Consider the following 24,042-nt stretch of genomic DNA (forward strand, 5'->3'; position numbering starts at 1 on the left):
AAGTTAATCACAAGTTTATATGTAGAATTATAGCATGTATAGTGTATAACTACCTCTGTCCAAAAAGATGGCCACATTTTAATGAAGCTAGTCTGTGATTACCAGAACTTGTCCATTCTTCAAAACATATAGGACAGCACTGAAACAAAATGTATTTGTGCATTTTTAATTGTATAAATACTATTTGGATAGCAAATGTTTTTTCTCCTAAGCAGTGGCGGATGCAGGAATTTTCGAAAGGGGGGGTGCTAGCCCAGGGCAAAGGGGGGGTGCAGGGGAGTGCAAAACATATGTCCCGATTCAAATGCATTGATCGCCCAAAATAAAGGGGGGGTGCGGACCCCCGGAACCCCCCCTCTGGATCCGCCACTGCTAAGGCTAAGTATTAAACAAATGTCTAAGACTTCTTTATAAGGTTTTTGAGCTTTTTATATTTCAAAATTTTAATAATGCACAATTTTTTTCCTGTACAACTAAAACTTGGCAGTGTCAAAATCTCTGCACCTACTTGAAATTTGATTCTTCATAATTGAACATCAAAATACAGAAGTGCATAGTACCATTTATCGCAAAATTGTTTGTTCTTTTGCCAACAATTGTTTGACGCAATTAAAAGGAATTAACTGCATCAAGGAAAATTAAGGAAAAAATCATACACGTTTAAAACGAATTATACTATGCTTGATGTCATTAAATAAACAAACTATTGTAAAGCCACTACCTGGTATTATTGAAACTAATAATTTATATAATCATGAATAACAAAAATACTGGCAATTCTCCTCCCATCTCCCCTTCCCCTAAAATGGAATAAAAGATTGCTCTTATCATTTTTCAGATGATTCAATATTTCAGGTATTTAATACAAATAGCAGGAATTATTGCTTGAACTTGAACATGGCTACAAACTTTAATGTGATCATACATTGCCTTCATCCTCTGGTTCACCACCACCAGGTTTCTCTGGCGTCATTATCCTCCGTCGTTTTGGTGACCTGAAATCTCTAGGTGAATCTGTATGTCCCTGAATAACCTGCACAGCATTGGTGGCTGATACAGAAGATAATACTGTAGACAGTGTTGAAGTTGCTCCTAAGTTAGGACCACCATTTCCTGCTGTTTCCATGGCAACAGATGCAGCAGATGATGTTGATGGCTGATTAGGTGAAGAGTTAAAACCACCGCTTCCAGTTGTTCCCATGTCAACTGGTGCAGCAGATGTTGATGGTTGATAAGATGCAGAATGAGGAACACTACTACCTGTTGTTTCCATGGTAACAGATGTTGATGGTTGATGAGGTGAAGAATGAGGGCCACCATTACCTGTTGTTTCCATGGAAACAGATGTTGATGGTTGATTGGATGAAGATGATGATGATAAGATTGTAGATAAAGAGTTTGATGAGGATGTTGTAATGGGCTGCATGGTGATGTTGTGGACAGAATCCATTGTTGTGACAGCATTTGATTGGATGGTTATGTTAGTGATGGATTCAACAGATGTCTCTGCATTTGTTTCTAGATTCAGACTGGGAAGTGGTGGCAGGGTAATAACACCAGGTAATGTTGACCTGGATGATCTAGTTTCTGAATCCACAACTGTAGCTGCTCCAACAGATGGCAGCACTTGTTGGTTTTCTTCCTAAAAAAATAAATGAGTTTTTTATGCTTGAACCAGTTGTTAAGATCATAAATGTCTCAATCAAAAGTTAAACATATTTATAGGACAACTAATCGAAGAATTCAATAAGATAAAAATATTCAATGAGTGACCGAACAAAACATTAATTCACGAATGCGCGTAGTGCATGAGTTAATTATCAGTGTTGTTCGGTCACGAGTTGAATAGTTGTCGATATTTGAATTCTTTAATAAGATATTCTTTTTATAACATTGGAAAATGTTGTTTTTTTAAAGAAATTAATGTAAAACATGTAACGAACTATATCTTTTTTCTACGTATTCACAATTTGTTTTGATCAGCCGTTATCAACTATAGTTCTATGACGTCAGAGAGTGAAACAACCACGTTTATTTCACATGTGAAATTATTGGTATTTATCTAACTGGGAAATCAATGTAATTCATTGCAAACAATGTAATAATGTTTGTTATTTACTTATCAATGATGTTTGACTTTTCCCTAGGTTCACTTAGTTTACTTGGGGAATAAAAACCAGAAGAAATTTATCAGTTAAATAGAGGGGGGGATAACAAAATTGCCCTGGATATTACAATTTGATTTTTAAGATATGAATAAGTAAATGATTTTTGTGCTCCGAGCACTCAGCAAAGTTTTATGACTTCAAACCCAGGACACTTTCTTAATCCCTATTGTCCTTTATAATTTACAGTTCTCATAATTTAACTAGTTTGTTTTTCTAAAACACTTTATCAATCAAAATAATAAATAATAATTGATTGGATCAAACATGCATTATATTTCGAAAGAAATTATTTGAAGTACCCCCCCCCCCCCCCCCCTTCCAAAATAAAATAAAGTTAAAATAGAAATAACATTTATTGTAAATATCAAAAATATGGACCATAATTTGGTATTCAGCCTTTGGTTTCTTTTTGTATCCTTTTTTATAAGTTCTAAAATTTTAACTTTTATTTTGTGGGTTGTGTTGGTGTTAAAATAGTATGAATGGAACAATTGAGTTTTTCGAGAAAAAATTAATACATTTTGATTCACCGTTTACGTGACATGAAACCAAACAGGAAACCAATCTTTATTTTCTTTATTTTGCACAATATAATTCAAAAGGCATAAATAAACACCATTACTAGTGTTACTTGCTTTATGTTAATATTTAAAATCTATTTTCAATGTTATATTAAAGTTTTTTTTAAACCTGACAGGAAACCATAAGAAACCGAAAGCATTTTTTTAGTTTTATTTTATTGCAAAATCTGCTTAAAATAATCTGAACAGTATACTTTTTCTTAAAATCCATCTTAAATGTAACAGTATTATAAAACTCCTAAATATGTGCTTGTTTTGAAATCAATTAGTACAACTTATTCAGAATTTTCCATATTTTCTTCATTGATACAGGATACCATAATCATTGTATCTTGATGTTTAAGCCAGAAAAATGTATTTATATTTGGTTTTGATATTCCAGTTATATACAATTTATTCCAAATCATTGGCAATGTAACATTCTTAAAATCCAGTAAAGAAAAAAACTTTTAACTTGGAATTAAAATCTTTAAAATAGGCACAATGTGATACTTGTGACCTGTACACTATCTACATGGTTTCCACATTTTAAGCTACTTTAGTGGGCTAAAATCAATAAAGTACTTCCTTTCAAGTCATGCATGGTAAAAGTTTACTTCTCCTTTGACAAGTTTATTGCAATTCTGATAAGTGTTTGCAGAACATGAATAAAAAATATTAATTAAAAACGGTGACAAAGATTCCAACTTTGTACCTTCCAAGTGTAACGGTATATTAACATGTATTTTTTATTAAATTATATTTATTCACCTAAAATATCCAGTAATATTTACTGCTGAAGTTAAATCAATCCAACGAGCATCGGTACAATGATAAGAGACGTAATTTCGATTGATTTTTCCAAGGACTCTTCACGTCATTATCGGGAAACGAAGTGTGTTCTAACGTCTGTCAAATATGAAATCGATTTTTTCAAGTCATTGGGCATTTATTTTCACACAGGATCGTATGTAACATTATGCACATAGGAAAAATAACAGACCACCGGCGCAATCTCTTTGACAATTGTATTTTCCTCTTTTAAACAAGACGAAACAAGTCTACAGATTATGTTTGCTAACATCCCGTTGGAAACAAAAACAATGTTTAGACCTAGTATTTCGTACATCCGGCCGTAATGGCGTTATCACATGTTAGTCACATGTTTCACGTATGACCGGAAATGATTAGAACTTAAGGACAAAAACAATTTTAATAAATAACTGGACTTCTGTTTCGTGTGAAATGTAACACATAACGATAACGTAATTTTCTTACTTAATTATTACGAAGATCAAAACAAGAATGTAAATCATCTCAGATTTACCTGTTTGAACATCTCGCGAGAGTTCATATTTGCATATTGTTTTTAAGAATTCTATTACAACAAAGCAGATTACATCATCTAAAAATTGCGTTACGAAAGCGGACACAAAAATTACACCACTGTTCTTACATCTGCTACATAAATACTTATAGTTCTCGGCATTTTCTTCTCACTATTCTTATTGGTCGATGTTCTTTGTTATTTGAAAGCAAAAAATACGAATTTGCCGGTGACAATTATCTATAAAATCAGTCAGCGTTATGCTCTTTGGAAGCAAAAAGTAACGCGAGAAACGACACAAAAATACGGTTGTAGAATCTTTGAAATTCGTTATTTTAATTTTTTTTCTAGGGAAGAGTAGCATACACTTGTATGTTGATAAAAATAATGGCATCTTTAGATGTAGTTACAACTTTTCTTACAGTAATTCACATTTTATCACTTTTCTATAGTTATAGGAAACGGAGCCCAATAGCAAATTATGGTCCATATACAATGTACATGTATAACTTAACTTATTTACAAAGAATATATATATTCAATTTTTAAATATTCTATAAAAAAAAATGTTGTATTCCAAAAATGTCTGAAATCTTTATGATAAATTACCTAACAAATGCAAAAATAAATAAATATTTGGTTTATAATAATTAAAAATTTCTGATAAATACAGATTGGAAATGAAATGTTGATGTAACATCTGGAGTTCAAGGTTCATCTTATGTTGTTTATCAGTTAAGATGGTTACCTGTATCTTCACTTTATCAGTTTATGTCATTTCAATCAAGGGAAATAACTCTAGATTTTTTTTTAATATTTGTGAAAAAAGCCATTTCCCCATAAAGTAGAGATTTCATTAATTCACAAAATATGCCTTTATTGAATGAAATTGTTGTAACATTCCCAAGACATAGTTATCAATTTATACTGTTACACAATAAAATCATAAAATATTTGCAAACTTTATTCTTATAATATTTAAATATGTTAAAGCTTTGTTGATGAAACTCAGAAAATTTGTGGGTATATAAATATTTAAGTAACCACTACCATTGCCGGAATGAACCTCAGTGGTCTGGGGTGCAGGCTTCAAACCTGTAGCTGATTAGCGTCAGAGTGGTTCAATTCCACCTTTCCGGCGATTTTTAGTTTGAAAATTTTCAGAACACTTGCAAAAAGAAAATATAATGAACACCTTACGTACAAACTGGTTTTACAATTTTTTTTAAATGAATTAATCCCTGGGGAGAAGGAGACAGATCAAGTTTAGGTGGACTCCAATGTGTTATAATATTCATCCACATTATATTAACATGATTAATGATAAAGAAAAAATTCAGATGTAGGACAATTATTGTTGTCCATGAATCAGTTATGATTTGTCTCTCAAGATGTATATATATATTCTATTGATTTTAGCTCTTTAATAATATTTTTTTTGCAGCTTAAAAGTATTTATGAGTCAAGCCAATTGCATTATTCTGGGACATAGGCCAAGGACTCCCAAAAGTGGATTTCATAGTAGCCTTTAAGAAAATCTGAGAGCCATTCAGGTTTGCTTTTCAATATAAAGGCATTAACTTCAACATATACCCAAATAGTCTTATTTTTCTTGATTTCGAACATCAACATAAGTTGAAAATATCTCAACATTGAAATTAAGTTGTTACTTGTTTATCATAAACTTGCCATACAATTTTGGGTGAAATGACGAGGGCAAAATAATAGATTTCTATTATAGATTATAAACTGATCAATTACATGATTTGGAAGTGTGTCTACGTCTACTTCTACATCTTCATCATCACTGTCCTCTACGTTGACCTCTGACACGATACTGACATATGAATCATTGTCTTCTCCCTAAAATACAACAACAATTATTGATTAATAATTCCATTTTACATCCTCTGATTGGCTATAAGTATTTTGTCTAGGAAGAATATTTTACCATTTCAGCTATGCACATGTACATACTATGACATATAATGGCAAAACAAATTCCAATAAAATAAATGATATAAAACATTGTCTTAATCTTAAATAGTTTTAATTTAACAACCTCGGAATCTGGAAATAATTCTTCATCTGTCACTGCCTCCACGTCAATATCAATGTGCCGCTCGGGTGATTCTGTAACAACTATAATTTCATCATCCGAACCTTCCACATCAATGTCTGACATTATAAGTATAACCTTGAGATTAAAATTTCCATGATTTTATCTGAAACGTAAACAAATATAGAGTAGCAATAAAGATCTATAGAAGCTCACATTGATTTATTAAAACTATATACAACAATATTGCAATCGCTGTTATTTCACTGCCACACTACATGTAGTAAAGGTATCATTGCTGTTGAGTCCTGTTGTCTTTATCAATGTATCTATCAGCTTGTTTGATCACTAAGTCATGTCAGTCACAACTTTTGGGACTATCGTACTACAGATTCACCAGGCGTTGGTTCACTTTCGTTTGTAATTTAAAAATAAAAATGTACATGTGTATGTACAATTCCATGCTTGGCTTAGTACATATATGTCATGTATGTCATTTGTATGTAGAGTTTTAAAATTTTTTAAAAAGTAGCATTTTCTTTTTCCTGGTTAAGAGTCCAACTCTATTAAAGTGTTATTGCAATTGACTCTCAAATAGACAGTTGGCCAGATAGTTAGATTAGACAAATGTTTGAAGAAAACAAATATGTAGGGTGTAAACAGACTTTGGGTGTGAACATGCAGGGTGCAAAAGTGAAAGGGGACAAATGTGAATTGGCAGGAACAAGTTTATTTGGGAGAATGGACACGGATTCCTGGTTTTACACTGTCACAGGTCTCACTAATTTGCGACAAGAAGCGTCAAGAAGTGACAAGAAGCGACAAGAAGCATCAAGAAGAATAATTTTAGCGACAAGAAAACAGTTTTTTTTATCAAATATAAAAAAATATGCATTTAATCATTTTTAATTTAGGGGCAGAAATAAATTGATAATTCTATTGATAGATGAAGAAAGTAAAAATTTGCGAGGAAGGGATTGTGTAGTTTTTTATATTATATCTAACTGTACAATTAATTTTTCCTGATAGGACCAACGTTAGCTGTGGCTTCATCCTATTAAAGGTAATACACAAAGTAGAACATCAAATGAGATTAACGCAGCGCTTGTCCCTTGTTTTATTGCTACAATAACATCCAATTAACACCTTCAACTTTATACACTCGTCAGACTATACAATTACACGCGCCAGAATATACAATCATTGTAAATAGTGAACACCTGTTGAAAACTCAAGATTGTCATCAATTTCCTTTAATCTTCGATCAATATGCATTAACATGATAAATATCGTTAAATGAGGCAATACACTAAATAAAATAATAAAAACTATTCACATTTTAATTATGTTTTTCTCTTGTTTGATTTCAGTTCTTTGTACATTTTTTGTATTTCACAATTTGTGTATGTATTTTCTGGACAATGATGCACAAATAATGCATTTTGCAAGTTTATTTTATATTGTACAAATATAGTTTTAAAGACAAATTATAAGACAAATATATTATTGATCTAAAACACAAGTAAAAGTAATACCATAATACGACAGGGTAAACGTAATACTTGCTGTTATACCTAATAAAATATCATGTAAATAAATGTAGCAACTGAATTAGATCTAAGTTTCAGGCCCCCCTTTTGAGAAAAAAAATTGGTTGCTTATATAGGGAATAACTGAAGCGTGACGAGATCAGTCCCCCTCTTAGGCAGCAAATGGACCCCTACTTATGAAAATTTCTGGATCCGCCACTGACTGATCTACTAGTGCTCTTTTACTGGAGGATGGTAGTGGACATTTTGTCAGGAAACTCATGCACTTAGTTCATAGGCTGATCCAGTGGAGCAAATGGTTGACTATATAGGGAATCACTGAAGCAGGACTGACACAGGCCCAGCTCCTCACCATAGGTCAGTCAGAGGTCCTCCATTATAAAAAAAAAAGTTTTGTATCGGCCACAAATTTGTGTTATTTTTTTTAGCTAACCAAGTCAATTGCTGAGGACTTTGAAATCAATTAAACTGTACATGAAGACATTGTGCGTGTTTTTTTTTATAGGAGAATAAATGATATTTGTTGTTAGCAGAATTGCATAATCGGAATAATTTTCAGGAGAAAAAAAACTAAAAAAATGGCATGTTTTTCAGTGTATAATTTTTCCTCTCTCAAATATGACATGCTATCATTTGTATTACCTATGAATATACTGGAAAATCTATATAACTATATGCCCTTACATAAAGATGCATTTGCTAGATCCAAAATAAATCAAGAGTTCAAAAATAATCATTTCATTTCAGAAAATTTACCGCTAAACATCATATTTAAAGCAATGTAAATATCCAAGACAAGCCGAAATAAAATAATCTGGGTACTAGGGAAGCTTCGAATAATACTTCTTTTACATAAAGTGTTTAACTGATGCTGATTTATATTATCGGAACTTACTTTGGTTTATCCATCCTGACTAACTGGACAGTCAGATGACAGTTCAGAGGGAGAGTTTTGTACTACCTGATTTTTTGTTTAAAATCAAAGCAACATTCTCTTTTCTATAAAGGAGTAGACTGTTGCTCGATCTAGGTATAATTCACTAGTATAAGCACAAAATGCATGTCAACAGTAACACTGTTCCAAGTTCATGAAGTTGCAAACAAAATATTAGGATGTTATCATTGTACTCACACTCATGAGTGGCTTAATTAGCTTAGTAGTTTTTACATGTACGCCAAAACCATGGAGAGGGGTATGAGGGTCCCTAGCGGGTTCAGGTCAATTTACTGTGACAAATTCGCTGCCAGATAAAATATAAAATAGACATTTACATCTTCATTTCACACGAAAATAGAAATAGTGAATATAACTTCTGGGTTCCTCCAGTAAAGAGACAACAAAAAGACAGATTTTATTTTAATGGCATACAAATTAATACAATTAATCGATTTGACCTCAGATGACCATATAAGCGATGTAAACATAAATACAGATGTAAATAGATTAAACCAACATGTACAATTGGATTGTTATAGGTCTGTTTGATTTGATTTTATAGATTAAAAATAGATGTTTCTCGTTGTTTTTAACCGTATAAGAATGATTTAATGTGCATTGCATTAGTAATCAAATGATTAACCATAGTTTCACTTTCATTGTTGACATTCTTTTTCTTTAAAAAACCAGTACACGTACATATGCAATTGAAGTACGTGTTAAGCTTACAATTTGATCACATGGTGATGGAATTCACATGAGAGATTTAAGTAAATTGTAACTCCTGGAACTTGGCGTACTTGTTTTTACTGTGACAAAGTATATGTTAGGGAAAGCGTATGAAATTGAAATGTGTCTATCATAATGAAATCTTGAAAAGCTATTTTAATTTTAGTTTTGTAAAGTCTCTTCATGTCTTAAAATATGTAAAAAGGCATGAAAGAGGCCCGTTCTCCTTGTAAGATTTTGTTGTTGACAAAAATAGCTTTTTAAGACGTCACAATCATTTCAACTACATTTTTATGCCCCACCTACGATAGTAGAGGGGCATTATGTTTTCTGGTCTGTGCCTCCCTTCGTCTGTCCGTCTGTGCGTCCATCCGTCTGTCCTGCTTCAGGTTAAAGTTTTTGGTCAAGGTAGTTTTTGATGAAGTTGAAGTCCAATCAACTTGAAACTTAGTGTACATGTTCCCTTTGATAACATCATTCTAATTTTAATGCCAATTTAGAGAATTTATTCCAATTTCACGGTCCACTAAACATAGAAAATGATAGTGCAAGTGGGGCATCCGTGTACTGTGGACACATTCTTGTTCAACATGAAGGCATGTAGGTTTAGCTCTACATTATATTTGTATATATATATGTATGGAGAACACTCTTACATGTCTTAGGTTTGCATTTATAGCACTGGTTGAAATTTGATAAGAAATTTTTCTCCTCAGTTTATATCTTCCTGAATGATTCTACTTTTGAAATCGTAAGTGCCATATATCTAATTAAAATATTTTAAATTTTAACAGTTTGCTTGAATCTTTGCTGTCAATATTCTGGTTAGAAGTAGTCAAAGGGAGATAATTCAAACATTTATCTACTGTATATCTGAGTTAAGATGTCAGATGAGAGAAATTTCCGTACATACTACTACAAGAAGTTTGGAATAGGTGGAGTGGAAGAGAAGAAATCCATTGAAATACTCCTGAAGGAGCATCCATTGAACATTGACAAATTACGACAATTCTGTCTGATGTTCCAAGTGCCAGCAAAGTACAGAATATATTTATGGAAAGTTATTTTAGGTAATTTGTTAAATTAATATAATTTATCTCTGTTTGTTATGCAGTTTATCTATTTAGTTGTGAACAAAGAGCAATATAGTTTAGATGAGCCGCCCGTGAAATTGAAGAAAACCAGACAGAAATCCACAAAACTTGTCACATTTTTATAAGTAAGAAAAAATTGAGCAACTTTATGAGACCACCAATGAAAAAATGAAAAATACTCAGGCTCTCAGGGAGTCAAGAAGAAGGTACAAGATTGGGTGGGGTTCCTTTGCTTCAGCATTCATTATTTCTATTCTGTATAAATTTTGACCATTGTTTTCTACTCTTTTAAATGTTTAATTTTAGCTCCCCATTGATTTTCTATTCTTGACTTTTCCTACCTATTTTACAATAATCTTTTTTTTTATGGCCAACTTTTCTGTAGTTTTGGCTCATTATTCTCTATTCTGTAAACCCAATCCAGACACTCCAGAAGGGTAAGCAGTTTATACTCCACTAGTAGCTTCAAATATGCTACACATTTCAAGTAAAATCGAATGAAGTGTCATATATGTAGTGATGTGTTAAATTAAGATAAAGTACTTTTTAGAGTACAAAAAAATACTGTTGACAAAACAGGTTACATTTAAACATTTTATTTTTTAAGGTATTTTACCATGTGGTCAAGGATCTCATGATTTTGTGATGGACCAAAGAAAACAACAATATAACGATTTACTTCATGCCCTAAAATTGATGAGAAGGGTAGACAACTCTACCACAGCAGGATTACTGGTTCTAAAAATGTACAAATTAGAAACTGGTATGCTGACTTTTGAAGAACAAGAACTAGTAAGTTTATATTAGCCCTGCCTTAACAGCAAGTACTTATTTTATATCGGATGTCAATTTTCTGACTAACATAATTTTAAAAAAGAGCTGACTCTCTGTCTTTTAAGAAAAATGGTATTGTTGAAGTTTTGAATTTTCTGCATGTTCAATGTTCATAATTTCTACTAAAAAACTTATTTTCAAACTATTTTTTTGGCCATTATTCTTATCATTCCATAAACATGATAAAGAGAAAATTACATGAATAAATTTTTGCTATAATGGTCTTGCATATTTAACAAAGTAGAAGCTAGCGGGTTATGCTTTTAATTTTTATTGGTGTAGAACTGGTTTTCATGGATTTCATTAAAATAGATCTAGATAAACCACAAAAACAAACGTACATTGAAAAACACTTTTTTTTTTAAGGTTTGTTGAATATCTTTTTACACTGCCTTAAAATCCAATACTCATTAAGATATAACTTCTCCTTAATCCACGAAATTTTTATACACAAGAATAAATGAATCCAGAGTAAAGTTTCTGAAGCCTTAGTTAAAAGGGAACTATTTATGATAAATCAATTTAGTATTTAGTATGCAATTTAATAAGTATTGGCAATACTCATTTCTTAGAGCTTATATGACACAGCATCTTCAGTCATAGCTCATGGACTTTGAATAGTTTGCATCTAGGTAAAATGTTTAAATATTGCCTTTTTAATTTAAAAATTTCCTTCATACTATCAAAATTATGAAAAATCAAGACATAGTACTGCAAATTATAAATATGTGTAACATGTTTAAAATCTCTGTGCTAGGTGTGTGTGATAATGTGATAATTCATTTTTATATATTCAGGTGGACCCAGATGATATGGCTTTGTTTACTATCTCAGAAGCTTTAAGTAATATTGAGGAAGATGATATTAATGTTTACTGGATTGCTAAAAAGTTTTATGAATATTTTCTGAAATGGAAGGAACCAATTTTGAGTCTGGTTTGTAATTTTTGTAATTGCCTCTATTTAAAGCTGTTGATATAAGGGACATAACTGCAGTTTGTAGTGTAATTTTCTGTTCTTATTAGAGTGTTTATAGATGGAACTTTATTTTATAAAAGATTAATAGAGGTCTGTAATGAATTCTGAAGACTATGATGACAGCATTATATCCAGTGGCGGATCCAGAATTTCCCCCTCCAGTCATGCTTCAGTGATTCCCTTCATAAGCAACAAAATTTTCCCCCAAAAACTTGTTGTTCAGTGTGAGCCAAGGCTCTGTGTTGAAGGCCGTACATTGACCTATAATGGTTTACTTTTATAAATTGTTATTTGGATGGAGATTTGTCTCATTAGCACTCACACTACATCTTCCTATATCCTTATATATTATGAACATGATGAATGAAAGAACATAATCTGGTTTATTGAATTTAGTAAGAACACTGGGCAGACATTCAGGGGTTCTGGATTTCAGGCATCTTTATCTGTTTCTGTGTGCACCATATAAACTCAGAAAACCATACAACCAATGCCTTTAAACTTTTGGTATGCTACTGATGAAAATGAAAGTGAAGTTTTTTTTATATTGTTCTCATCATGCAGTTCTAGAGTCTAATCCAAATTGGAAAATACCTTTTATGTCAATTCCAATCGAACAAATTGAGATTACTTGATCTAATCTATTACAATCATTTGATGTTATTAATGTTTCTTGTTACAAAATGGAGGTCTGATTGATTGTGTTGAAATTGACTTTTGCTGTTCTGAGTAAGGCTCTGGATTGCATAAACAGTAACACTGATTATTTCGAAAAAAATGTTGATCGTTGTCATTTTAACGGTCTCTTGTATAACATCATACAAAAAATATGAAATTTAACAATTTTCCATAATGACCATGATTACAAAGTTGATACCTTTAGAATTAGATCGAATCTATAAATAGCTACTTATTATATTTCACAGACAGAAAAAGCTGTGAACAGCCTGAAGAAAGAGGACCCTAAGATTTGGCAGCACTTGAACCAACATGACATGTTCAGTATACTACCCCTCAGAGCCTGGTTCCTATCTGGATTTGCTGATATTTTACCCAATACATCCATGGAAAGGTTTGGACTTTTGAATAATCCTTTGTATTAAGAAATATTGAATAAAAATATTTCTATAATTACCTATACTGAAGATCTGTCGAGTTGAATTGATAAATTTTATAACATTGTTTGCAATGAATTACCTTGATTTTTCTGTGAAATAAATAAATCGGACATTTAAATCCTGGACGTCATGCAACAAAAAAATGTTGTTTCTATCATTTTCTACTTTATTTCAATCAATATATTAAAAGTCCATGGTCAATGATATAAAAAGATTAAATGAGTCAAGAATTCAAATATCGAATCATATTCAACTTTATATGACAGAACAACACTGATATTTTCTATATATTTGATATCTGGGATTAGTTATTCTCAGTCAATTTTTGAAATTTAGCATAAATTATAATCAGAACTATTTTAGAATGATTGCAGTTGAATTATTTTTTTCTGTTTTGATTTAATTAATAAGATGGACTTAAAATTTAATTGGAGTTTTTTTATTTCAGAATATGGGACAAAGTGGTTGGTGGTTCTTTTGCAGTTTTGGTACATGTAGCTGTTGCAATCTTCTTGACCTTCAAACGACCTCTGCTGAGTATGAACAACAGAGAATCTATGTTAAAGTATTTATCAAAAGTAAGAAATTATTTTTTATTTTAAAGCGCACAGTGTGAACTAAAATAAAAATAGTTAAAACCTGCCCATGTGTTTGTCCCCCAAGTCATTGATTTTAGTCTTAGTAGATATAGGAAGATGTGGTGTGAGTGCCAATGAGACACCTCTCCATCCAAATAACAATTTAAAAAGTAAACCATTATAGGTTAAAGTACTGCCTTCAACACGGAGCCTTGGCTCACACCGAACAACAAGCTATAAAGGGCCCCAAAATTACTTGTGTAAAAACATTCAAACGGGAAAACCAACGGTTAGTGTCCATTTGATTTAGTTGTACTGGCAGATCCTTGGTTGTTATAAGTTTGCTGATCCCTTGTTATTGAAAAATGAAATGCAATTCCCCTTTTTGAGAAAGATTCATGCCCTAAGCAGGCCAAGGAAACTTTTACCGTCACTTGTCCTTTTTTGGCTTTTGGAATTAGATTTCTTACCTCTGTATACATACCCTTTATTTTAGTAGCAGTACTCATTTTCAATACTTTATATCATGTTTACTTTAAGACTAACTTTGCTGAAACTGCTTATCTTTTGTTTACATAAGTTTCATTCCTTAATATGCATAAGATAATTAAAGCTTGCCATCTTGAATTTGCATAAGAAAATTAAATGTTCCCATCCTGAATAAACGTACAATAATTTATGGTTCTTTCCTAAGATAATTAACATTGGAAATTATGCACACTAATAAATCAGTCATCATTTTTGAAGAGTATAAGTTGACATCTAGAGGTCTTCTTTGTGTTTTTTCCCAGACGACTAATACACATATAATGGCATCTCTCTATTATCCTATATACTTAAAATTCAATTGCACAAAAAATACAATAAATTATGAACTCCGTCACTCAGAAAACAGTGTTTTATTAAAACATTATGTCATCTCCCTTTCTGCACACAAACCAATCAAAAAAAAAATTTTTGTACACAAGTTCAACAACCATAGACTTAATGAATAAGCCCTTAAAAATGTAAAATTTCTTTAATGGATAGTAGATCTTGCCTTCAATTTATTACTGTCAGTTTCTAACATTTTAAACTATTTTATGTTGATCAGATTTTAGAGTTTTACACTTAAAATCAAAATGTGGTGAGGTTAAACCGGTTTGAGAAGCCAATATACATTCTGCTTTGCCTATCTAGACCATTTGTTGCAAAATTAAACATGAAATAAAGCCTGCACAGTTTAGCTACAAGCAGGATGACAACTTATTTGAACAATGGAATAAAAGCCAACACAGAATATGGAAAGCTGGAAATTGTGGTTGAGTTGCTGCAGAGAATAGATGTTTGAATTTCACAAAATTGAATTTCAAGGAATGTCATAAACAATTTTTTATCTGAAGTAGACCCGTAATAAACATGACAAATTATATTTATATATCAAGTGCTGATAACCCACTAATTTGGTCTTAAATATTTTTTTTATTTATAGTTACCAGAAGATAGTGGAGATGTGGTGGTTGTAAAGGCATTAGATCTATGGCAACAACATGGAGGTCACCAGATGGTTGCAAGATCTGATTCTCCATTGTTTTCTGACCGCTCACCGAGCTGAAAATAACCTATAGCCATAGTAACCATCACTAATGGTAACCAGTCAAGTCACAATTGATTGATGATGTGACTCCAAAACAGCGATATCTTTATGGAGTTGACATGAAAGGGATTTACAATTAAAAGTTGTCCTTACAAAGTGGTATTGTGGAAAAAGCCTATGTGATAAGAAACTATTTACTTGATTAATTTTGTTTGCATGAACAAATACTTATTAAGAACAAGGAATTGGCTCAGTTAGAAAAGCTTAATTTTGTTATTTAAAAGACAACATCATATCAATATTGAAAATTATATACAATTAAACTTATCTTAAATAATTCAAGGTAAAATATTTGCATACACCATTAAAAAAAATGTGATTGAAGTCAGTTGATAGGACTTTCATTCATACTTTACCTTGAGATTGTTGTCTTTTTTATTGAAACTGTTTTATAAAATTTAAATAGTGCAAATAAACATTTAAGGGAAGGAATTATGTTCTGCTTGATTGTAATCACATTGCTGTAATATCATTTATATACGGTTAATTACCATAGTGTTCTAGCTAGGTTGTTAGGCAGAGTTTTTGTGGCTGTAAAAAGTTTTGACCACACAACCCAATCTTGAGATTATTGATTTTCTGTCATTTAAAATCATGTGACACAATATAATTTGTTAATAAGTTACCATTGAAACATTTATTTGAAAGGAAATCCAAAGTTTGTCAGAATGCTTTTACATGCCTAAGTTATGAATAAATGTAAGCAAAATATATTGTTGAGTTTTGTTTGTGAAAACACATATTATATTACCATGCTTGTTTTTCTGACAGTGGCTGTTCAGTTTTTGTCATTTGTTGATGTGATTCATAATTGTTTCTCGCTTGCTTTTTTGTATAAATAAGACTGTTGGTTTAACTATATGAATTATTTTACACTAGTCATAGTGGGGCCCTTTATAGCTTGTGTTTTGGTAAGAGGAAGCATTTAAGTCGAGAGTTTCAAGTGGTTAAGTTGAAATCATCCTTTCGAAAAATTGTACTGATGCCTTCACAAGTTGGCTGACAGTTATAGCATATCTGAGTCACAGAGAATAAATGACATATGCTCTGATAAGACTTGTCACTGGGTTTGTTCTGACACGAGCAACACAAACAATGTCACAATTGCTTACCAATCCTGATCATCTGAGATCTGCCCCAGTGTTTGATGTAGTTCGTGTTGCTCAATCTTTAGTTTTCTACATGTGATTTGTGTACTATTGTTTATCTTTTGGTTGTTTTTGTCTCGCTTGAAGCGAGACATATATATGCTGTTGTAGGCGGCAGCGTCAACAATGTATTAGTTGCTTCGCATCACGGTGCGGAAATATTAGGTTCAATCGACATGCACGCCATCTTGTTATAATTACTTATCACATTTAATTACAACAAAGCGAGACATGTCTCTGTGTTAACAGTATATTCATATAGTGCCGTGGGATTATCAGTTTGTTTTCAACTAATGAGTTTGAATGGCCCTTTGGTATCTTTCAACTAATTTTTCTTACTTCAAAAATTTCTTTATACAATTGTTTCCAATGAAATTCCAGATTTGATTAAATCTTTTTCTGGTATCTTATTTTGAAGAAGTAATATCTCTCAAAAAAGCAAGGCTAATTTTTAACAGTCCAATAGTGTTGAAACACCTTTTACTACAAACACTTATCTAGGATACTGTGAATCGAAGATGAGAATGAAAGATTTTTGCACTAGTAGTCCAGTCAATCTAGCATAAATTTGACCCTAACCTGAAAGTAATTGCAACACGAGATTTTTAAGTTTTAATCTTTAGCATTATACCCCAAATACACACAGAAAAAAGTCCCATTAAATATATCTTGAGGAAGACTAAAACAAAATTATCATTCAAAATTCCTATGGAGATTTGCATTGAAAAGGGAGATAACTCTTGCAAAAAAAGGCAGAAATATCAATAAATATTGATACAAAATTATAACTTTACTGCTTCTGTTCACCAGAATGTATTGATTCTTAATTTTTTAGAGTATAAAAAACAACACTAAAAGTGTTTTCATATCTTTTATCAAGCTATAATCTAGATTTCATAATTCATCAGTTGACCATTTATCGAATTTTTCAACATGTCAAGGTAAAGAATCTCAAATTTAATAAAAATAATTAAGTACTGTAAATTTAGAAATTATTGCGTGTATTTATTATTGAGATTTTGTTATTTTTAAAAGACTAAAATGCGATTTTAATTTTTACGATTTTGAGAAAAATCCTGTTTAATTCATATAAAATATTTCAAAATGCGAGTTCAAATTATTGCGTTTACAATGCTGTTGCATTTTTTTTTTCAATAATGAAAACCTCGCAATAATTTCTGAATTTACAGTATGTATTCTTCTTTTTATGGTTTAAAGTTTCTTTAGAAAAGTAAGATGCTGAAAAAATATGATATACACACATAAACAATAACAATTTTTCACAATATTTTTTCAAAATACATGTCACAAAGCTGCAAATTTGCTATTTCTTTAATGAATAATGCACGAAAAAGTTAAACTACCCATAACACTTCAGTTTTGTACATTTCATGAGCAGAATATTATATATTATATAGTTTAGTCAAATTTAAAACCCCATCAAAGTATCATACTTTACATAAATTTCAAGAAAATCAACCAAAATCTGACCAAAAAAAGACTCATTTTTGCGGAGTTATCTCCCCTTCCAATGTTAATTTCCTATAAAAATTCTGGTTTTGAGTTTTCCTATAGTTAGATTTTTGGGACTTTTTTCTGTGTTTATAAAGGGCATAATGCAATAGATTAGAACTAAAACTTTTTCTGTTGCAATTAGTTTGAGGTTTAATCTTAGTTTGACTGGACTATAGTGTGAAATTATTGTAGACAGTGTTGACTCAAAAGTTTATTTTTAAAAATCTCATCTAAGATACCAGGTCAATAATTCAATAGGCCAGACTCGCCTTGTATAACATGACCCAAAATTGACACTGTCAGTTTAAAATTACTAAATGTGATGTGTATTTAAAACACAATTTCCCCACGGTTTGAGCCTTATAACCTGGCCAAGAACATTAATTACTGCGTATAGATCAACCTTTAAGGTTATTCATAACTTTAATAACTGGGTCGATGCCACTGCTGGTGGACGTTTCGTCCCCGAGTGTATCACCAGCTCAATATTCAACACTAGGTGTTGACATTAATATCAATAATGTGGTCATTTTTATAAATTTCCTGTTTACAAAACTGAATTTGCGAAAAACTAAGGATTTTCTTATCCCAGGCATATATTACCTTAGCCGTATTTGGCACAACTTTTTAGAATTTTGGATCCTCAATGCTCTTCAACTTTGTACTTGTTTGGCTATATAAATATTTTGATATGAGCGTCACTGATGAGTCTTATGAAGACGAAACGCACGCCTGGCGTACTAAATTATAATCCTGGTACCTTTGATAACTATTTAGCAAAATGTGCGTAAACAGATGAAAACCAGAAACGCTGTAAGCCGAACATGTAAACTATAAAATATTCCAAAGTTTGGATTTTTGTGCGATTTTCATATAAGTTAGAGGTTTCGCCAGCTAAATACCAGGTTTAGTAAATGATTAAATTAAGTTTTCATTTGTATGAGTTTTGGTGCATCTCATTTCCTAAACCTTATTGACTCTTGACTTTAAAACTTTTGGCATAGTTAATTTTATGAACCACGCAACTTTCTGTAATGCATAGTTTAGATTTAAAGAATTTTCTTGTATTAATCAATGGTTAATATTTTATAACCAAAATAGTTGTACCCTAAGTGATTTTTAAAAGAATAAAAAATAATGTTCAATTCAAGATGACATACTTGATATAACTGCAAAAATACCATAATTTTCACCAATGTTTACAAATTTGTTTACCATTATGGTTCGCTTAGACGAAGTAAAAAATCTGAGACTTAATGGTATTTCTAGCTCCGACGTCGAAAGAGTCAACAATGTCATTTAGGTTTTGTTGTATGCAATTTTGGTACATCTCATTTCCTCCACTTAAATGCATAGTCAATTGTATGAACCTCGGTAAACGTAAATACCAAACTCAGGTGTCTTTAGGAATACATTAAATACCGGTACCTGTTATTTTAAATTTCTATTTTAAATGTTGCTACCTACTTTACGATACAAATCTTGCTTCTGTTTCGACCAACAATAAGCATGAGCGTAAGAAAGCTCTTACAATCGACCTCTGGTATTACATTTATACAAAACATCAAAACATAACATAAGTTTCAAGTAAAACAAGTACACAAAGCATAAAAATGTAAGCACATATTACCTTTGATTAAGATAAGAAAATAAAGGCATCACATTGAATTAAAACAAAATATGTTGTAAAAACACTATTTTGGGTCCTCAATGCCCTTCAATCTTATTTAGCCTCTTTTTTAACTTTTGTTATTCGAGCGCCACTTTTGAGTGTTTTGTAGACGAAACGCGGGTCTGGCGTACATGATTTTAATTCTTGTGTCTGTGATGAGTTAATTTATAACCACTAGGTCCATTCCACTGACTTACCACAAGAAGTTTGTCGAAGATGAACCTAGCAAATTGTTGACACTGCCGTTGGAAACAGTACTCTAAAATCTCGTCTCAACTACTTAGAATGGGGAAACAAAAATATTGGAACACAATAACATATTAATAGTACCCCTTCATAGACCTTGTTTTCTGGAAATGCAATGACCATTGAAAACCATTTCACAATTTGAAAATTATAGGAATATTGATAAAAAGTCGGAAACCATCTTAATTAACTCATGAAATAAAACGAAAGCTATATTCACTTAACATGATGAACACAAATAAACTCATCATAGATACCAGGACTAAATTTTGTATATACGCCAAATGCGCGTTTCGTCTACAAAAGACTCATCAGTGACGCTCGAATCCAAAAAAGTTAAAAAGGCCAAATAAAGTACGAAGTTGAAGACCACTGAGGACCAAAATTCCTAAAAGTTTTGCCAAATCCAGCTAAGGTAATCTATGCTTGAGGTAGAAAAGCCTTAGTATTTCAAAAATTCTAAATTTTGTAAACAATTGATTTATAAATATAACCATATCAATGATAATTCATGTAAGCACAAACAGTGCTGACTACTGGGCTGGTGATACCATCGGGAAAATAAATCTTCACCAGCAGTGGCATCGACCCAATGGTTGTAAATACGCGCGTTTCGTCTACAAAAGACTCATCAGTGACACTCGAATGCAAAAAAAGTTAAAAAGGCCAAATAAAGTACGAAGTTGAAGAGCATTGAGGACCAATGTCCCTAAAAGTTTTGCCAAATCCAGCTAAGGTAATCTATGCCTGAGGTAGAAAAGCCTTAGTATTTGTAAACAGTTAATTTATAAATATAACCATATCAATGATAATTCATGTCAGCACAAAAAGTGCTGACTATTGGGCTGGTGATACCCTCGGGGAAATAAATCTCTAAATTTTGTATATACGCCAGACGCGCGTTTCGTCTACAAAAGACTCATCAGTGACGCTCGAATCCAAAAAAAGTTAAAAAGGCCAAATATAGTACGAAGTTGAAGAGCATTGAGGACCAACATTCCTAAAAGTTTTGCCAAATCCAGCTAAGGTAATCTATGATCGAGGTAGAAAAGCTTCAGTACTTGTAAACAGTTAATTTATAAATATGTCCATATCAATGATAATTCATGTCAGCACAAAAAGTGCTGACTACTGGGCTGGTGATACCCTCGGGGAAATAAATCTCCACCAGCAGTGGCATCGACCCAGTGGTTGTAAATAAACTCATCATAGATACCAGGACTAAATTTTGTATATACGCCAGACGCGCGTTTCGTCTATAAAAGACTCATCAGTGACGCTCGAATCCAAAAAAGTTAAAAAGGCCAAATAAAGTACTAAGTTGTAGAACATTGAGGACCAAACAGCTTGTTGACTAAAATGATACCAAAAGTGAAATCACAAAAATACTGAAAACATCAAACGAATGGATAACAACTGTAATATTCCTGACTTGGTATAGGCATTTCAAATGTAGAAAATGGTGAATTGAACCTGGTTTTATAGCGCTAAACCTCTCACATTTACGACAGTCTCATCATCAAATTCCGTTATTTTACAACAATGCGTGAACAACATGAACAAAACAGACATATAATAACACGTGAATAAAGAAAATAGTCAAAATATGGGTACATCAGTCATCACTGTGTTACAATCTTAAAACAAACAATTTTATAAAAAAGCACACAAGCATCTATATTAATTTAAAAACACATTCATTGAGCACTTTGCGTCTCTGACGTCAGAACATTTATACGTCACACAAGAAGAAATTTTGTCATTCAAGTTATTTGAATATCTCTCGCCCTTTTACCAGCACAATGTATTACATATTTAATTTATTGCAAAACCATTCTTATGACTCTTTTCGCTATTTATCTTTTTCACACTTTTTTTAGGGCTTTCAAAAGTTATGGAATATTAATTTTATCTCTCTGCGTAAATATATTGTACATTGAAGTTAATTTACGTGTTGTGTAATCCATAAATAACGCCATTCTATGTTGTTGTCCCACATTGTTCATCATTTGTTCGTGTTGTTGTCTATTATAAGTTGATTACATCCGTCTTAACATTTTAGAACCTGAGTATTGCCGTAATTACACCACAAATTTCATACTAGCAACAGACAAATCTGTGCACATTAAAAAGAATGGATGGACATAGATAAATTGATTTTGAATGCATTTTTTGTTTCAAAATATAAAAGACGTAACTAGATTTAAGTAAGCATTTTCGTATACTCCTGTAAAATGTACCATGTGTACCTAAATAAACTTAGTTGGAAAATATGTTTGATAATTTAAATTTCCCTCATTGGAGAAATGGTGTGTTTTGAAATTTGAAGTTGCTTTAAATCTGGAAATATTACATTTTTGCACCTGGCCTAATCACTCTTTCCATATGAACAACGGTTATTCAAAATAAAACGTTAAAGAATTTATTGAAACTCTCTTCTCTCATTTCCACTCAATAAAGACTTAGAAATTAATGTGATCAATTCATTTATATATCTCTCCTAGCTACATTAAAAATTACTATATTAACCAACACAATATATTAAATATTTATTGACAATCTACTGACATCATAGGCGGCCCGGCCCGGGCCCCCCTTTCGATGGAAAAATTTGGTTGATTATATAGGGATTCACTGAAGCATGACTGGAGTGGGCCCCCCTTAGTTCAGTCAGCCAACCCCCCCCCCCCCCCCCTTTAGGAGAAGTTCTGGATCCGCCACTGGACATGACACTTTCACAGGTTTCAGGTGTTCATCATTCGGACAATATTTTTAATGGGGCTTCCAAAATTAAAGTTCACACATTTATTTCTCTGCGACATTGAAGTTCGGTATACGTTTGTAATAATCAAGGTAATTTTTTAAGGTTTATGTACCCTTCTGTAGCCATTTTTGTACGAATTTTTCAAACCTCAATTGTATCAAAACTACAGATATAATGAATAATAGAGATAGGCCATTTAGTACATGTTCCAAGGGGAAACTTGATGCAAAGCATTATTTTTTTACTGTTTCATTGCATTTGATAGAAAAAGAGGACTTTGTGGCAAATAAATCAAGATTTTTATAGAAAATCCAAAGCCTTTATCCTTGTACTTTCATATTTGGGAATTTATGAATTTGAAGTTTGAAAAGTTCGTACAAAAATGGCTACAGAAGGGTACATAAACCTTAACAAAAAATATCAAGAATACGTATACAGTTCATATAACAATTTATAAATATATTTATTTAAAAGTATTTATAGACCGAAATCAGGAAGTTAAAATGGGAATGGGAAAAATCCAAAACAGAAAGCAAATTCACTTTAGGATCATTTTTGTTATTATTTTACTTTTTTAAAGATTTTGGCTTTAGTGTTAAATAATAATATACACCTTTCCAGTTGATTTAAATTCTGAAAAGGTGATTGATTCTTTCATTAAATTTTTTTTTTTTAAAGAGGTTACATAAGGGTTGCGTTTAATTACTTTGTTTTTTTAAAATGTAAGTTGAGGATCAGTTGATGAAAAAAGAGAACTAAAGGATATAAAATTTCAAGAGGCATGAATGATTACAAATAATATTGATGAACGTGGATTCACCTAAACAGAAAATTCAATTATAGTCCATTATAGGACCCCCAATATGACGTAAAAGTGGCCATATTGACTCCATTATGTAGAAAGCTGATTTATTTTTACAGAATGTTTGAGAAGCATTTTATATGGCAGTTGATGTGTCTCTTTGATTTCTCCTAAAGTCAGGTAATTAAATAACAATTTACACAAAGAATTTGAATTAATCTTGTAAAATGCATTACATAGAACTCTTAACAAGGAATCAAATTCTTATGTGTTTTTTGTTGACTTATTACAGCAGACATATAATACTAATGTTTTGTTACAAGGAAAT

The 24,042-nt window shown here is 31.7% G+C and overlaps 3 protein-coding genes and 1 non-coding gene across 5 annotated transcripts in view; 3 read left to right on the forward strand and 1 right to left on the reverse strand.

The window, feature by feature from the left end:
- The window catches only part of LOC139482229 (E3 ubiquitin-protein ligase rfwd3.S-like), a 143,463-nt gene extending 135,020 nt beyond the window's left edge, over positions 1-8,443 (reverse strand). Inside the window, exons 1-6 of one of the 2 annotated variants that reach the window (XM_071265965.1) lie at positions 8,421-8,443; positions 6,118-6,280; positions 5,817-5,918; positions 1,324-1,642; positions 926-1,260; positions 54-139 (exon numbers count right to left, since the gene is read on the reverse strand). In XM_071265965.1, coding sequence (XP_071122066.1) covers positions 54-139; positions 926-1,260; positions 1,324-1,642; positions 5,817-5,918; positions 6,118-6,240 — 965 coding nt within the window. In that variant the 5' untranslated portion in view covers positions 6,241-6,280; positions 8,421-8,443. Of the gene's footprint in view, positions 1-53; positions 140-925; positions 1,643-5,816; positions 5,919-6,117; positions 6,281-8,420 lie in introns of both variants that reach the window. The other variant, XM_071265963.1, reaches the window with a different exon arrangement.
- On the forward strand, positions 5,110-5,196 carry Trnastop-uca (transfer RNA opal suppressor (anticodon UCA)). Its single transcript has one exon. It is a non-coding gene; the product is annotated as a tRNA-Sec (tRNA).
- A 128-nt stretch (positions 8,444-8,571) lies between the features above and the next one.
- On the forward strand, positions 8,572-16,268 carry LOC139482232 (TBC1 domain family member 7-like). Its single transcript, XM_071265968.1, has 7 exons — positions 8,572-8,694; positions 10,125-10,400; positions 11,032-11,216; positions 12,056-12,193; positions 13,162-13,307; positions 13,802-13,931; positions 15,403-16,268. Exons 2-7 carry the CDS (start codon positions 10,214-10,216, stop codon positions 15,523-15,525), a joined length of 909 nt encoding a protein of 302 aa, XP_071122069.1. The 5' UTR covers positions 8,572-8,694; positions 10,125-10,213; the 3' UTR covers positions 15,526-16,268.
- Positions 16,269-23,391: 7,123 nt separating this feature from the next.
- The window catches only part of LOC139483429 (reticulocyte-binding protein 2-like), a 41,380-nt gene continuing 40,729 nt past the window's right edge, over positions 23,392-24,042 (forward strand). The window contains exon 1 of the mRNA XM_071267450.1: positions 23,392-23,894. The gene's annotated coding sequence lies outside the window, so the exon portion shown is untranslated. The remainder of the gene's footprint in view (positions 23,895-24,042) is intronic.

Source organism: Mytilus edulis, chromosome 7 (genome assembly GCF_963676685.1).
Source record: "Mytilus edulis chromosome 7, xbMytEdul2.2, whole genome shotgun sequence".
In the NCBI taxonomy this organism is placed as follows: Eukaryota; Metazoa; Mollusca; class Bivalvia; order Mytilida; family Mytilidae; genus Mytilus; species Mytilus edulis.

Bases quoted from the DNA above. Each gene is read 5' to 3' on its own strand.
- LOC139482232 (XM_071265968.1), top strand. From the start codon at position 10,214: ATGTCAGATGAGAGAAATTTCCGTACATACTACTACAAGAAGTTTGGA. The intron at 12,194-13,161 runs GTTTGTAATTTT...TATATTTCACAG, and splicing joins AGGAACCAATTTTGAGTCTG to ACAGAAAAAGCTGTGAACAG. The intron at 13,932-15,402 runs GTAAGAAATTAT...TTTTATTTATAG, and splicing joins TGTTAAAGTATTTATCAAAA to TTACCAGAAGATAGTGGAGA.